This window comes from Fragaria vesca, linkage group LG6 (genome assembly GCF_000184155.1).
Source record: "Fragaria vesca subsp. vesca linkage group LG6, FraVesHawaii_1.0, whole genome shotgun sequence".
In the NCBI taxonomy this organism is placed as follows: domain Eukaryota; kingdom Viridiplantae; phylum Streptophyta; class Magnoliopsida; order Rosales; family Rosaceae; genus Fragaria; species Fragaria vesca.
The window spans coordinates 6736687-6753967 of NC_020496.1; the positions used below are offsets into that span (position 1 = coordinate 6736687).

Consider the following 17281-nt stretch of genomic DNA (forward strand, 5'->3'; position numbering starts at 1 on the left):
TGTCAGAGATGATCTACACAAGATGATCTAGATATGTCTAGAAGAAAGTTTGAGGAAATTCGATCGGGAAGTGGTGCAAAAATGGAAATCCGCACCAAAACTTTGGTGCGGACGTCCGCACCAGATCAGCATTGTATATATATATATATATATATATTAATTTCATATGAAGACTTCTAGCATCATAATGTATACAATCCTTCTAATGGAGAAGCCTTTTTCCCTATGTGTAAAAGGGGCTAGATACCTCATACAGAGATACTTTTCTTATTTCATAACATTTTTTGACAATGAGAAATTGAAGTATGCTCATATGGTCTCTATGAGAACAAAAATGTCAAGGAATTGATAAGTCCGGAGTTGGAATCTTGGAAGTAGAAGTAACCATTTGTCTAGTTCGATCATATTCCCAAACAACTTGGTTAAGCATTTGGATGAAATTGCTTACCACTAATATATCCATTTTAACCCTTGAAGGTACCTATCTATTCCTTATTTGCATCGAAGAAAACTATCTATTCCTTGTTTAGGAATCCATCTTCTACACTTCTCTTCCTATGTAGGCTCTTGGTAGGGAATCCTAGATTCTGTCTAAGTCCCTCCTTTCCCGTCATTGTCCCTTAGGTTTGTCCCTTAATACATAGCTAGCGTAATAGGAACATGACAAGTGACCTAATGTAACACTTACACACTTAATACAAACAATGAAGTGAATGAACAATAGGGTTCCTTATTTGGTCTATATGGTTTAGATTGTTTTTACTTTAACATTCATTCAAAAGTCAAAACAAAGTAAACAATATAACTAACAAGGACACCAAACACACTAATATGAATGATTATACCAATGTCTCTTCTCGTAACCAATCATATATCCGCATCATATTAAAAATTCTCACTCATACTACTTTCCTATATGTCTCGATTTTTAAAGCAATATTTCACATTTAGACAATGTTGACAAAATTAATAAATCAAATCAATTAGATATCGGTTTCCTTTTGTCTTGATTTTTTTAAGTAATATTTTTCATTTGGACAATATGGATGAAACTAGTAAATCCGATCAATTAGAATATCAGTTTTGAAAAATCTCATCATCATGTAAGTTCTAACGTACATTATTTTTCATCCTGTCTCCATTTTTGAAGCAAATCATTGTATGGTACAGACGATCTCATCTTGTACCATGTTGGTTTCAAATCCAAATCTTAACCAAACTCAAACCATGGCAAAGCCTAACAAAGAGCTTGTGTTGAACGTAGACAAGTACCAAAAGGGAGCAAATACTGCTCATATAGTTAAAACATGTGAAGTAAAACGTCATCGTTTCCTCTCAATAGACACAGACAGATGCGTTTTTCTGTATTCTACCAAAAGAAAAAAGAAAAGAAAAAAAAAAGAAAGACAGAAAATCGACAACCCACTTTAGTAAGCACTCTGGGATCTTTTTCATCATACCAGAGAAATTAAAACCCAAAAAAAAAAGGACCACTTCATCATCTCTCACACACCCGAAAATCCGAAGTCGTTTCATTTCAATCACCCCGCCGTTTTGGCCCCAACCGCCTTTCCGAATCTCAACCCCTGATCGCCGGAGATCAAAGCCCCCCATTTCTCTCCTCCCAAATTCGCTTCTTCGCCGTCGTCAAATGCCTACGAGGTGGGCCGCCGCGGCTTAGACTGGGACAAATTTCTGGTTCATTTGGTAAATTCCGCAACTTTGATGGGCGATCTTAGGGCTTGCTCGCCTGAGCCAAACGGCGCCGTTTTGGAGGACAGGCCGACCTCGTCTTCGTCGTCGTCGCTACCGTCGTCTTCTTCGTCGTTGCTTTCAGTTTCGACCGCCGAGTACTGGCGGCGAGCGGAGGCGGCGACGCAGGGGGTTATAGCTCAGGTCCAGCCCACTGACGTGTCTGAACGGAGAAGGCGAGCCGTCATTGATTACGTCCAGCGGCTCATTCGAGGCTTTCTTGGCTGTGAGGTCAGCATTACGTATACACAGCATTTTGCCCTATATTGAACTTGAATTTATGTGAATTGATGAACTCGTTTTTCATGTGGTGATGGAAATGTGCTTAATTTTGGCAATCAGTGTAGCTTTCGCTGTCGAAAGCTTGGCGGTTGAGTTTGAGTCTGTAACTAATTCAGTTCATTGAATTGCAATCAGTTTGCAACTCTTAAGTACTGTGAATTGATAGAGTAATCGGCTTTGGATAGTATCGTCTCGAGAGATTAGTGTGGTTTTTTCCTGATTAGATTATTTGAACTGTGCTTCTAGATAGCAATCGCAAAGTTATGAAAGCAAAGGGGTGGTAATGAGGTGGGGAGTTATTTGATTTTGTATTGAAATTTTGTTGCAGGTGTTCCCGTTTGGATCAGTGCCTCTGAAGACGTATCTGCCTGATGGGGATATTGATCTGACTGCTTTTGGTGGTCTCAATATCGACGAGGTACTGGCGAATGATGTATGTGCTGTTCTTGAGAGGGAAGATCAGAATATGGCTGCTGAGTTTATGGTGAAGGACGTGCAGTTGATTCGAGCAGAGGTTTGTGGGTTTAACTCTGTATTGTATTAGAGTGTCATTGGTTATGTCTAAGTAACTTGTTTTTTTATGCTCAAGGCACCAGTCAATTTTATTTTTGCTATGCAGTTTTATCTATGTTTATACATGAACAACTCTCGTCTTCCTGAAATTGATGGGAATAGTCCTGGTGGAAGCTATTCACATTAATAGCGCTTAAAGAATTTTGGTTATTATGGCATGAAGAAACTGTAAACAAAATAAAAGGGGGAGAGGGGAACATATGCAGTTTGTTCTTACTCGCTTTGACTTACACACAAGAGGGGTCAAACAGTGAGGCCCTCGTCCAATCCCGGATTCCCTTGCATGAATGTCAATTGTCATAAAGCTGAAGACTAGAGACGATGGATAAATCGTGAAATTTCTTACATTCGCAAGCCTTTTAGTGAGTCCATTGTTTCTGGCTGGCATTTCTCTAGTGGGGATATGTTTAGGGTTTAGTGTAGTAGAACAATGAGATTAATTGGTTTACAGAAGAGTGAGTGAGAGCGGATCAGAGTGTTTTTGGCATGGTGTCAGTGTTCAGTTATGTGGGTATTCTGATTTGAACAGTCATATTGCTTCACAGCATCCATTTTAGCTGTTATGTTATCACAACTATATGTTTATTCAACAATCATTTGATATAATTTCACATCTGCTACATACTAAAAGCCCCTGCAACTTTGAAAGGTGGTAAATATGTTCTTGCATTTTCCATTTCAATATTTTCATCCATTTATTATCTTCACATCTACTAAGCTAACTGCATGGATTTTAACTACTAAATAATTGATGATCGGTATGATTTAGTATTAATGGTAGCGCATCATGTCCCACATTTTCTGTTTAACTGATAGTATGTCGTAACCTTTTGGAAATGCATGTGTGTTTATGAGATCATTCTTTGTTTCTATTCAGAATCACTTAATTTTAGTTGTCCTCAGTAAATACTATTGTATTTTCTTGTGGCAGGTTAAGCTTGTAAAGTGCCTAGTGCAGAATATTGTGGTTGATATATCCTTCAATCAGCTAGGAGGGTTATGTACGTTATGCTTTCTTGAGCAGGTAGTCTTCCGCTAAAGCTTAGTTGTGTTAGTTCAGATTTTGCTACATCAGATTGATTTATTTATTTTTCCTATTCTTTTTTCTTCTCAAGTTTATTATGGCAAGTAAATATATCAGACTCTGGTGCTCAAAAGTTTATTCTTGAAATTTTCTTTTTTTTTCTTTTTGATCATATTCCTGGTGCTGCTTTCCATACAGGTTGATCGGCTCATTGGCAAAGATCATCTCTTTAAACGTAGTATCATACTGATTAAGGCTTGGTGCTATTATGAGAGTCGAATTCTTGGTGCCCATCACGGTTTGATATCTACATATGGTTTGGAGACCTTAGTTCTTTTTATCTTCCATCTATTCCATGCATCTTTGAATGGTCCTCTAGCGGTGAGTGCTTTAATGAATGAATAGTGTTTGCTACATATCCTTTCTGTAAATCTAATTCATTTTCAATGTTAATAGGTCCTGTATAAATTCTTGGACTACTTCAGTAAATTTGATTGGGACAACTATTGTATCAGCTTGAATGGTCCAGTTCGCATATCCTCACTTCCTGAACTCTTGAGTGAGCAGCATCTGTTTGTATTTATGCCATTCTATATAGGTGTAAGTGTTTGATTGTGATTCTTATGGTCCTATCTGCAGCTGAGATGCCAGATAATGGTGGGGGTGATCTATTGCTCAGTAACGAATTTCTCAGGAGTTGTGTGGATAGGTTCTCAGTTCCTTCAAGGGGATATGAGACAAATTATAGAACATTCCAGCCAAAGCATCTTAATATAGTTGATCCCCTAAAAGAAAATAACAACCTTGGCAGAAGTGTGAGTAAAGGTGAATTTCATGTCTCTATAGTCCTCTTTGTTATTGTTATTTACTTGGAATGATATGTTGAAGTTCTTGAACTGATATGTAAAACGAGTAGAAAAACTCCCTACTATTAATTTTTGATTTAGTTCATCAGATATTGTTTCTCAAGCCTCGTGATAAGTGGGTTTCCTTATTTTCTCTCCCCGGGGTCACATGGTCTGTTGACTACTATAACCTTCATTCATACATACAGGAAACTTTTATCGAATAAGGAGTGCTTTCACATATGGTGCTCGTAAACTAGGGCGCATCCTTTCACAGCCAGAAGAAAACATAGATGATGAGTTTAGAAAGTTCTTCTCAAACACATTGGACAGGCATGGAAGTGGACAGAGGCCAGATGTCCAGGATCCTATTCCATTTTCAGGATTTGATGGGTTTGGTTCTGCATTGGGTCCAGAGTTGCAAGAAGATAACACAGTTTATGAATCTGAATCTGCATATTCAACTGGCATGGTTGGCAATTCTGGGTCAAATCATGATGGATCTTGGGATGGTGGAGTTACAAACACTAAAAGACCCGATCAAGTTATGAATGGTCCACCCAAAAGTGATACAGAGGTAGTATCCCCAGCAATGTTTCCGGAAACTGAGGATTCTTCAAACAGAATTGCTGTTTCAGAGTGCCGCCTAGTCGGGGATGCAAAAGACCTAGCTACCTCCAGATTTCATGACCTTAAAATTTCAAATGATGCTCAGGAACCGTCCCCGTCCAGAGGTGAGATGAGTTTGTCTTCTTTGGATAAAAAACAACTTGCACCTCATCTCTGTTTCTCTCACTCGTCAGTGGGAAATGGGAACATTAGTAATGGAGATGAAGACCATGAACAGCCAGAAAGCTTTGGATCAGCTGAGAATGGGGTTGGTAGCCTGAATGAGAATCAATCAGCTTGTAATCTGGAGCTTATGGCTCCAGTTGGACAAAAGCACCAACTTTCACACTTGCATTCAATTGTGGGTTCCTCTGAAGACTTTTATCCTAGTTATTCTGGTTATCGGATGCCAATTAGCATAACTGGAAATCCTGAAACTTCTAACCCTTTGTCTGATCTCAGTGGGGATTACGATAGTCACTTAAATAGTCTACGTTATGGCCGTTCATGCTATGAGTATGAGCTCATTGCAGTCCATAATCCCATGCCACCTTCAATGCCCTCACAGTACCAGAGAAGCAAGTCTTGGGATGTAAGTCGACAGTCTGTGCAGCTCAGACAGAATGCATTTTTGCCAATGAGTCCCAATGGTGTTGTCCCTAGACAAGCATTCTACCATATGAACCAACCAATGCTGCCTAATGGTGCTGGGTTTGGTATGGAGGAGATGCAAAAACCACGAGGAACTGGAACATACTTTCCCAATACGGTATACTCATTCTGACCCTCTGAAACTTACGGTTTATGAAATCTGAATTTACTTTGGGTCGGTTTTCTCGTTAATATGGTGTTAGTTTGCAGTTTTTCTTCCCTAATAACTGTTCCAGTTGGTGGGCCTTCTCATCTAAGTGCTTTGGTTCACAAAATTTTGCAGAACCATTACAGAGATAGGCCCATGACAACAAGGGGAAGAAATCAAGCACCTGTGAGGTCTCCTCGTAACAATGGCTATGCCATGATACCATCTCCAGAGAATAATTTTCCTGACAGAAACAGTCATGATCTATCACAAGCCCAAATGCCTCTTCAAAAAGGTGGGGGAAAGTTTGGTTTCCCAGATAGCCCCACCAGCTCCCCTCGAACGAAAGCATACCCCAATGCCAATGGCTCAATACATCCTTATGATCGAGTTACAGAATTTGGGCCAGTTGAGCATGTGCCATTAGAGGCGCCTCCCAGTGGCAGGCAAACAAACTCGGGTTCATCATCTAGTCAAAATTCCAGTGTTGGCCAAGCCTCGACAAACTCGGAATTGAGTACAGATCAAGATAGGTACAGGCAAATTCATTGGCTTACAAGGTTTTATCTACTTCTAGCAAAACTCAGATATGACTGTTTAAATGTTCATTATTTTTGTATCATGTAGGATTTCTGTGAAGTCATACCATTTGAAAGATGAAGAGGATTTCCCACCGTTGTCAGCCTGACGAAAGTGTGATCCATGATCTCTTAATATGGATGGTAGTATGAAAGTGTTACAGTAATTGCTAACATACTGCTTATATGGCTCTGGGCCACAACTTTTTTTGAAACCTTTACCTATGGAGTTAGATATTCTATCTGTTGGAAGCCAGTTGTACATTCTCAACTAGTATTTTAACGCCTTTAAAAAAATCTCAATCGAGTGCCCTCTGCACCGAGTGTAGTTCATGTATAGGTTGCTTGGTTAATCTTCCCCCCAGCAGGTTTTGTTGTCATCATTACCCCTGTGGGTAATTGTAGAAACACAGAGATAATGTTGTTGGTTATGTCTGATATAACTTATATTCAGGAACGATTTTCTTGATTTACGGTCCTGTTCTGTTGCTGCAAGTGCACTTTGCTATAACTGAATTGAAAAACTCTTATGGGATATGCGCTGGCGGAGGGCGGAGCTTCTGTCTCAACACATGCTAGGTTGTGTTTTGAGAGAGACAAGTCCTGTACGCCCCCTCGCCTGAAAGATTTTCCTGTTACAGGGGGCATCATTTCATTCAAATCTGCCGTTTCGCTCCGGTAGGAGCCTATCCTGTCAGTCTTTTAAAGGTCTACTTGTTGGACTTGGTCCTGAGATGTCTTGTTACAGCAAGTCACAAACGAGCATTAACATAAAATCAAAGTTGATTGGCTTGATGGAGTTGAATTATCCTCATTTTCCAGTTGTTAAGCTCAAAAGTGTGGGACTAAAATGCTGTTCTGGTGATGCAGCAACAGTAAAACATGGGCTGGTGAGATCGAGAAAAGCACATAATTGGCTGGAAATGTTCTTCTTGATTACTATTTTGCATACCCATATGAATAATGGGCTGGTGAGATCGAGAAAAGCACATAATTGGCTGGAAATGTTCTTCTTGATTACTATTTTGCATACCCATATATTCATATTTGCTCAGACGTTATCAGGTGCGGACGTCCGCACTGTGCTAATGTCTCTCCTTTCGTCACCGTACAGCACCGGTGAGCACCGGCGAGGACACGCCTCCATCTTAGCGGACTCCAGCAGCTTCCCTGACCTCTTTTCACCTCCGGCGAGTCCGCCGAATTCCAGTTTTCCGGCCAGATCACCCAAAACTTCAAACAAAGTCAATCTGGCCGGAAAACTGGAATTCAGCGGACTCGCCGGGGATGGAAAGAGGTCGGGGAAGCTGCTGGAGTCCGCTGGGGTGGAGGCGCGCCCTCGCCGGCGCTGTATGGTGGCGAACGGAGGGAAATCCGCACCGTAAGGCGGTGCGGACGTCCGTATCTGAAACGGACTGCATATTTGCCTCTGGTCCCATTTCTGAGTTTTATATAGCTTGCATTCTGCTGATGTTTATATTCCCCTAAATGAACAAGGTTGCTGATGTTGGTACTTGGTATTGAACCCAGAAGCTTGGAACTGTATAGATGCCGACTACCTTCAATTATTGTTCACCGAACAAACTAAATAACAGGTCCAATATCAAGTCGATGACATATAGAGTGGTTATATCCTATCTATTTGGTTTTTAATAGGATGCAGCAATCTTATACAAGATAATGAAAAAATAAAGACACTGACATCTCCTTTGATCATACGGTATGATCTTGATCTGTCGGGATTAGAGTTTATAGATTCCTTTGATCACACGCCACAAATTATTAGGTCTGAAAATGTGGGAAGTAATGAACATTAACCATGCCTGTCCCAGTTAATATGTGGATAACAATGCAGTTTATACCCAACAAAACACAGCTTTCTACCTTGATTATCTTATGCAAGTTCCATCATTATAACAACATCTAATGCTAATTGAGCCACACACACTTTGTTCATAATTTAGGGAAGCTGTATCACCACATAATACATGAGTAGTCTATTTCCTAAACATGAAATTTTGATAATAACAGAACACTAAGATACAGGAGGAATCACTAATAAACTAGAGAAGGTCAACTCAAACAGTTTGATAGATTAATCACACAAGGGACAAACCTATGATGTCAACAAGTTTTCTATACGATTTTGAAAACCAATTAGAGGGTACACCTGTGTATACAGAGAGAGGATAAGAATAAATTAGTTGATCTGACTCTTTCAGAGAGATGTGCATGAATGTTTAAGAAAAAGAAAACTTGAAAATGAAAGATCGTAAATTTGTCAAACATTCACTCAGTACCTGATCAGATAAAAAGACTTGAAGCTTTCTTAGTTGATGAGCCCTCTAACCATTTGTTTTTCTATCAGGACTTAACCGCACAAGGCTGGCAGTTCTACCTGAGATGAATCTAGCTAGTTGTTATCAAATACAGAGATGATTTATCATGAAATCGACGTATAACAGTTGAATAGGGTTTAGGGTTTTAATCTGATTAACTTGTTTAGAGACTGTGATGATAAAATGAGCCATTTTGATCTCATGTAAGAGGCAATGAGAAGTTTGCAAACAAATATCGCAAGGAAAAAAAATGGTTAAAGTGTGTAATTGTGTAAGATGATAAACAACAACTGGATATGTGCATATTAAAGCCCTCGAATTGAAGACCTGAGTTCTGAACCCTCTTCTGGATTCTGCTAAGGTTGCTCAGTTTACACTGTCTAGTGCCCATCACATAATGAGAACCTAGACTCCACCTCTCTAAATATCACTGACTCCTTGGATCATAGGCAATAAATATTACCAGTTGAAGAAGATTTTCAAAGCGTTTAACCAAAGGGCAACCTTTGGTGTTTGTGATTTTTGGACCCCTTCAAAGTTCAAATGCCATCAGCTCCGTTATTTGGGGACCCCAAAACAAAAAATCCTTAGAAAAATATCAAAAAAAAAAAAAAAAAAAAAAAAGGTACCTGTCTATCCTGTTTTATAATGAGCACAATCCCATTTCCACCACCACCACCAAGAGCTTGTTGTTTGCACAATTTGCAGGCCACCCCACATCTTTCCAAACTAGATAGTCTCTCTCAAACTCATCAAACCCCATCTTTTACTTCCAGATTACTCTCATCTGACTCCTTGAAATCTAATCAGGGTTGCTCTTAGATCCACAAATGGTACTATCAAAGCGTATCCACAGGTTCTTCAAGTTTAGACTCGGCCTTGTTTCATGCCAAAGTCCTACTAGTCCTTAATTCATATGATCATTATATTCTAAAAGCTTTTTCCTGAAAACCAATCCTCCTCCACACGAGCATTTTCATTAGCTGACAAAAAATATTCTCTCTTCCCTACCACCACCCACCCCATAACAGTTTCCTCCATCGAAAATCTTAGTCTCTGTCAAGTATTTTGCTTTTGTACTAGTCTTTCATCTTTGAAATTTATACAAATGGTTGCCAAGACGAACTACGAGCTTTCGAGGGGAGTTGTGGAAATGGCCTGGATCATGCTCAGTGTTGATTACTCTAGGCTTTTCTGGTTGCTCTTTGGGGTATTCTCTTATGAAAACCATGAGGGAAAGCCTCGGATTTTCTAACACCCGCCCACCCCACCTCAAATCGTTGCATTTCGATACCATAAAAGTAGTGTGTCCTTGTGTTTTTAAGTCTAGCTAAGATATATATAAGTATTGATATATACTCGAACAACAAAACTGCACTTGCTTGTTGATTTCTCAACCATGAACAACAAGACCAGGATAGGAAGGTGCACTGTTGGAGCAAAGCAGCAGCCTGAATACGTCGAAACAGATCCATCTGGCCGCTATGGACGTGTAAGTTTCTCTTGTTTATGTGTATATGATCTGTGATATTGGTGCTTATTATTTTACTTGCTCTGTCTGTGATCATACTATTAACTTATTAAGTACTATTCCATCAAAGTTATAGGTTCTTGAAGAACTGGATCAAACAAAAAGTGGTACATATTTGCATGCAAAGGCAAATATTAGTTATCCCATCTTTAGATACCAGAAACTCAGTGAAAGATGCATAAATGAAACACAAATGCATTTGAAAGTAGTGAATATGAGTTTGAAGGCTAAAGAGGCTATCTCATTTTCTGTTGCCGGTCAACTGTCATGTCTGAAATGGTCTTCATCTGATTAAACATGATTAACATGGTTAATTGGTTATGAATCTTTTGTTTGTATTATCCATAATTCACTTGTATTATTTTAGTTACCTAATTGGGTTGTGCAACTACCCTAACCATGACCAGTTGTCTGCCTATTATAGTTTAAAGAGCGAAAATTATATAGCGCACCCGGGTGCGCTAAATACGCTCTCTTTAAAGAGACACTAACTATTCATATAGAGTCGTTTTAATAAGCATCCTTTTTGCAAAGGAGGTTATTGATGTGTAAGTAATTTCCATATATACTTGCATGTTGAGTCTGAAACTAAAACTCAAAAAAGCCACTACATCTCCTTCCTCCGTTACTTTTATCCCTTGTGCTGCAGAAAAGGGTTAAAAAAGAAAGTGTAAATGGGTTAGATCCAATAACATGAAATGCTAAATATGTCAAAACTAAGTTCTGTAGAAGATTTAAATTCAGTGTGTCTAAATGTTAAAGAAAACACACTTCAAGTTGCAGATCAAGTTTAAGAGGTTGTATAATGTGGTAACTAGAACTGAATGCCTTTCTTCATTCTGAAACTTAATAGTGTGCAACTCACAAGTCTGATATGAGTCAACTCACAAGTCTGATGAGTACTAATAAGAGGGCATTAAATTATAATATGCAGTTCAGGGAAATGCTTGGCAAAGGAGCCATGAAGACAGTTTACAAGGCATTTGATGAGGTCCTCGGAATGGAGGTGGCTTGGAACCAAGTCAAGCTTAACAATGTCTTCGGTTCACCAGAAGAACTTCAGAGGCTCTACTCAGAAGTCCACCTCCTCAAGAACCTCAATCATGACTCCATCATTCATTACTACACTTCTTGGATTGATATCGATCGAAGAACCTTCAACTTCATCACTGAGATGTTCACCTCTGGCACCCTCAGAGAGTAATTAACTACAAAACTCATAGCTGCTAATTAATATCACAAAACAGATAAAATATGTTAAATGACTTTGTGACTTGAAACAGGTACAGGCAAAAGTACCAACGAGTGAGTATTGGAGCTGTGAAAAACTGGGCACGCCAAATCTTGCGTGGTCTGGCCTATCTACACACACTTGATCCACCTGTTATTCACAGAGACCTCAAGTGTGACAACGTCTTTGTTAATGGTCATCTTGGACAAGTCAAGATTGGTGATTTGGGTTTAGCAGCTATTCTCAGTGGCTCGAAACATGCACATAGTGTCATAGGTAACTTCTAATTCTAACTCTCTGAGAATATATAGTTCATTGGACTCTCGATTAAAGGAATCCATCTGAAGTCTCGAACTTTCATTTAATTTCATGTACTTGTATTTCAACAGGTACACCAGAATTTATGGCACCTGAGTTATACGATGAGGAATACAACGAGCTTGTAGACATATATGCCTTCGGCATGTGTGTGCTAGAGATGCTTACTTCAGAATATCCGTATAGCGAGTGCTCTAATCCTGCTCAAATTTACAAGAAAGTCACTTCAGTAAGTTTGCTTCTGTGTCTTCAATAGTCTAAATATGTGATGCTACATTTCGTTACATAATTAATACAACTGGCACTAACTTGCAGGGCAAACTACCAAAGGCATATTACAAGATTGAAGATTTGGAGGCGCAGAGATTCGTAGGGAAGTGTTTGGTGGATGTCTCGGAAAGGTTGCCAGCGCATGAGCTCTTGCTCGATCCATTTCTAGCATCTGATGATGAAGAGCCTAAGCCGATGCCCATCTCCAGATCAATCCCACTTCAAAAGATAGTCCCTGATGAAAGTGCTGAAGTGGTGAAAGAGCCAATCTTGGCTTTGGGGTCTAATACAAAAAGAACTACAAAGATGATCATTACCGGGTCCAGAAATCCTGAGGATGATGCTATCTATCTCAAAGTTAGGATTTCTGACAACCAAGATGGTACTCATCCTAACCATTTCTTCATATATGCATGGATGACAAAGTGATAAAGTCATTATTTTCTGCAAACTCATGTGAGTGTTTTCTCTACAGGTCATGCTAGGAACATATACTTCCCCTTTGACATTGTGAACGACACCGCAATGGCTGTAGCAGTGGAGATGGTGAAAGAATTGGAAATTAATGACTGGGAACCATCCGAGATTGCTGTGATGATAGAAAAGGAGATATCTTCTTTAGTTCCAAGTTATGACAATTGGTCTTCTCCCCAAGATTATCATTCTGATCAGCACTGCTATAGCTATGAAGATGATGATGATTGTGATGGTGATGTTGTCCGCCATCCTTTCCACTCTTTCTCTTCATGTTCTTCCTCCCAAAGTTCTCTGCCAGTTTTCGGCTTCCCCAGCCTGGTCCAATGTCATAGTGCGAAGAACATGACTAAGGACCAAGATTGGTTTCATGGTATGTTCAAGTTTTCAGATATTGATCATGTACACTCCTTGGTTTTTTACCTCAAACTTAATTTGATTTGGTCTGATCTTGTAAATTTGTGATGCAGGTGATCTGTTTACTAATGATGATGCAAGTTCTCAAAGTTCTTTGAACTCGTGCAACTACTCCAACATGAATTACTATTCAGGCAATGAAGATGAACCCTCCTCCTGCTTTGGAAAGACTCACAAATCTACAAGGTTTTGTCCTTCGGATAGCACGACTACGAATCATTACAAACGTTGTGATCCACAGGTAGACAATGGGAGAGCTTATCATGAACTGAACCATCATCCTCATAAGCATCACCATAATCAGGGGAAATTACCAAGGATTCGGTCACTTGTTGACGTCCGCAGCCAATTGTTGCACCGGTCACTGGTGGAGGAGATAACCAAGAGGCGGTTGTGCAATACCGTTGGAGCTGTTGAGAACATTGGCTTTCAAGCACCAGGAAATATTAGCTGATTTCCTCTGAAGCAGAGCTAGTTCCCCAAAGATGCTGAGAAGCAAGGTGAAATGGACAAGTTTCTTGAGACTCAAAACTAGTGGTGCAACATATATAGGTGTGTAAGTAACGCTTGTAAAAATGTTGAGCCTTGGGAAGACTTTAAGGTTCATGATAATAACCAATCCGAACTACGCTGCGCCCTCTGGTTTTAACAGCGGATTTGATTGTTATGCAACGCACAATTGCATATCTTGTGCACTTCTGTTAAGTTTAAGTGCTAAAAGAAGTACGAGTCTGCAGGCATAATTCTGCAGGATCGACTTCTCCTTTGTGTAAACTTTATCCTCCTTTTTATGAAAGTCATAAGTGAAACAACGCACAATTGCTGCTACCACTAGTGCTAAGTTGCTGACACTAATGATTCCAGCAATTCCTTACACATAAGTCACGTGAAAGCCAATCTTATTTCAGGTACCAATATCAATAGAATCCATAAACTGAAACAATTGGACCTTGATCATAAAAACTTAAAACCCAAGAAAGTCAACACTTGGGCCAAGCACAACTTCAACCCTAAAAAACTAATGAGGGTGACACCAGCCACCTGGTGCCACCTTATACGGTCTTACCAACATCATCACATGTAATTTATTCATTTCTCTCCTTAAGTAAATTGGCCTTATTCTGACAGCTACTAGGACGAGCTCTCTTTTTTGAAGCATGCAAATTTTATATTCTATGCGAATTATTTTACTCTTTGGAGAAGAAAATGAGAACTCATATGAATTTTATTTTCTAGCAAGTTCACTCTATTGTTTTAACTTTTAACTTGGTTTTTTTAGTTTTTTTTTTTTAACGTTGAACTTTTAACTTGGTTTAAGGGAAGAGGGAGCGTTTGGGCCATCACTTATGAAGTCATGTGTTGCACAGGTTTGAAGTAGTGGCCCGCCTCAACTTCTAATGACAGATTGAAACTCCACTCAGCAACCGCCACGCCGCCGTGGCCCATCCTCCTGGGTCCCCTTACACCCGAAGCACAACTCAAACAACTCAACCTCCTTGCACGCAAAGCCACCCTTTTATTTTCATCATCATCAACTACTGACGAACCGCACCACCACTGAGACTGACCACCGCTCCGATTTCAACGTTTCCCTTATACTCTACGCTTTCATGGCTGTCATGCATCACCGCAGCCAATTAGAGACGGCGGCGCCACCCCCATCTCCGATCCCAACCGCCAAGGGCTCCCGCTCCGCAGCCTCCGAAACCTTCACGCAATTCCTCGACAACTGCCTCAAGATCCCCGAGCTCATCGCATTGCCGCCTTCCCGCCTTCCCAGCATAAACTCACGTCAAATCGCTGACGTCGACTTCCGATCCCTCTCCGCCGACTCCATCGCCAGCCTCCTCGTCTCGGCCAAGCAATTCAGCGCGTTTCGAATCATCGGTCATGGAATAACGGCGGATGAGCTGAGTTCTGTGGTTCAAGAAGCCGAATCGGTTTTCGGAAATGCAGATCATCAATCGGGAGGTTTTATTGAGAGCGTTGGTAGCCGTGAGGTGTTTGCTTGGGTCCGGGATCAAAAGATCAAATCAGACCTAAGATATGACAACTTTTGGTATAACCCTAAACTCTTATATATTGAATTATCGCATGCATTATCAATATTCTACGAGTTTCTGTAGTGGTAGATATAAATTAAGCTGATCAAATCTACCTCTACAAGAAGCAAGGGGGATGATCTAGGAGGTCTAGTCTACCATCGAATGTTCCTCACTTGTGATTGATTGTTTTTTTCTCCCCTATTTTGCAGTAACAATATGGGGAAGGTTGCGAGTAAAATTGAAGCGATTGCAGAACAAGTGAGTCAAATTTTCTATAAAAATCCGAATGTGGAATTTGTGAGAAGAAGTGAAGAGAAAGATTGGGGTTTTAGGCTATACAGATACAATCATGACCAAGATGATACAAAGGAGCACAACCACAGTAGTTCACGGAATGAGATCGACTGTGTCGACGACCGTGAGTGTGATGATCATGGTTTATGCATCCACCTTCCGCTTGAGCACTTTCAGTTCTACATTCAATCGGAGCGAGGTCCATTGACGTTTGATGCAGGGCCTGAGATGCTTGTCGTTACAATTGGAAAGCAGCTAGAGGTAACTAATGGGGTAGCCCCAGCTCTACTACATGTTTCCATTATATATGCTCAAAATTATCTTGCTTATTTTCTTTTCATTTTGGAGCTTTTCAGGGATTTAAATGTGTTTCAGGGGAAATGATATGTGTGCCTGACACAGGCAGAAGCCAAGCCTCTTTCTCCTTGCAACTCAAAGTTCCATTCTCATCGAATTTCCGAAAAAGTTCCAAGACAATTTCCATTGTTGATCAAGTTTTCATTGCAGTATTCCTCTGCTTACTATACAAAGTTGTTGTGTTCTTGTACACTTTTACAACTACATAGACTAACTATTTTTTTGGCTGTGGGTGAGGGTGACGTTCTTTTAAGTAAAACGTAACAAAAATCTGGGTAATGGCTTTTGGGTGACATTGATTGGTTTGGAGGAATTTTTTTCTTATTTGTGCCCCTGTTTCTTTGGGCATAAAACGATGTACACATATGGTACGGCATCCATGGCTTGAAGGGTTTTGGTTTGTTCATATATAGAAAAGCTAGTAAGTAGTAACAATTGGAACATAGAAGTATTTGTATATGCAGAGATTGCAGGCTTGAATCTTTTGCCTTGAGGTTTGATTATTAAACAAATGAAGGTTTATTGCTTCTTGTATCGTGAATTTCAGTAATGCTTGTGGATTGTGTTGTTACTTGTAAGAAACATTTTGTAATGTAAATTATGGATTTAAAAGTTCTTCAGTTTTCGATCTGATTGCAAGGAAACTCGTGTTCCGAACTTTGGCTTGCTGATGCTACATATATGTCATAGCCCACTTATATGGGCTCGAGCGTATCTTTGCGTAAGGGACTGAGCTTTTCATTTGTCACGAGTTCTCATCTCTACAATCCACGTACATAGTTTATATTACACATAATCCACAAAATTAGAGCATCTTTAACAGTGATAAGGACGGACGCCGTTCGCCCTTGAGCAAGGGTTTAGTCACAGTCCTCCCATTCGGCGGCTCTGTGTTGCAGGCAGGCTTGTCTCGTCGTCGCTGTGAGGCTGCGAACGGGTGATGACGATCCATGGCCTTGTGGTTTTTAGATATACTGCGGCTTGAAGTCGAATCTATGCGTTATCTGGTTTGCTTTTGTCGTCGTCTTTGCATGGCTAGGGAGTCGGTTGAACGTCTCAAGGGCAGGGGCGGAGTCTACAGCATATGGGACTGGGACTCAAGTCCCACCCAAATTTTTGGAGGGAAAAAAAATTCTTACATGTAGTTTATAATGTCATTGTAATCTTTTGAGCCGAGTCCCACCCAACTGACCCAAAAGTCTCAAGTGTATAATTCTTGGGCTGACGTTCAAGCCTAAGTGACCAACTTTTATGTCCTTTTTTTCCAACAAAAAGAGAGAATAGTCTTCAAAACGTACTTCTATCTTTCTTCTTGTCGTCTTCTCCTCCACTGCCCAAGCAGTTTGTTGTGCAACAACCTGTATCGGCGAGTTTTATGTGATTACATGGTCCTCCACATTAAGAAGGAATATGCTGATTCTATTAGCAATGACTTTACGATAAACAATTTTCAGGTACTCGTAGGGTTAGATTTAGTTAATTGAGTATAAACTTGTTTTCGAGAGATAAGGCTCATTTCGTCCCCTTCTGTCTAGGTGTGTCT

General features: G+C 40.1%; 3 protein-coding genes across 3 annotated transcripts; all 3 read left to right on the top strand.

The window, feature by feature from the left end:
- The first annotated feature begins 1492 nt into the window (after positions 1-1492).
- LOC101304393 lies at positions 1493-6973 on the top strand. The gene is made up of 9 exons (XM_004302486.1): positions 1493-1983; positions 2363-2548; positions 3539-3631; positions 3830-4012; positions 4088-4190; positions 4271-4456; positions 4686-5854; positions 6020-6417; positions 6512-6973. The coding sequence occupies exons 1-9, from the start codon at positions 1726-1728 to the stop codon at positions 6570-6572; spliced, it is 2637 nt and encodes an 878-aa protein (XP_004302534.1). The 5' UTR covers positions 1493-1725; the 3' UTR covers positions 6573-6973.
- A 2598-nt stretch (positions 6974-9571) lies between these two features.
- Positions 9572-13813, top strand: LOC101307025 (probable serine/threonine-protein kinase WNK5-like). The gene is made up of 7 exons (XM_004302495.1): positions 9572-10293; positions 11267-11532; positions 11616-11839; positions 11953-12110; positions 12197-12533; positions 12627-12998; positions 13096-13813. Exons 1-7 carry the CDS (start codon positions 10201-10203, stop codon positions 13494-13496), a joined length of 1851 nt encoding a protein of 616 aa, XP_004302543.1. The 5' UTR covers positions 9572-10200; the 3' UTR covers positions 13497-13813.
- Positions 13814-14652: 839 nt separating this feature from the next.
- Positions 14653-16194, top strand: LOC101300269. The gene is made up of 3 exons (XM_004305039.1): positions 14653-15101; positions 15297-15642; positions 15738-16194. The coding sequence occupies exons 1-3, from the start codon at positions 14653-14655 to the stop codon at positions 15945-15947; spliced, it is 1005 nt and encodes a 334-aa protein (XP_004305087.1). The 3' UTR covers positions 15948-16194.
- Positions 16195-17281: the final 1087 nt, after the last annotated feature.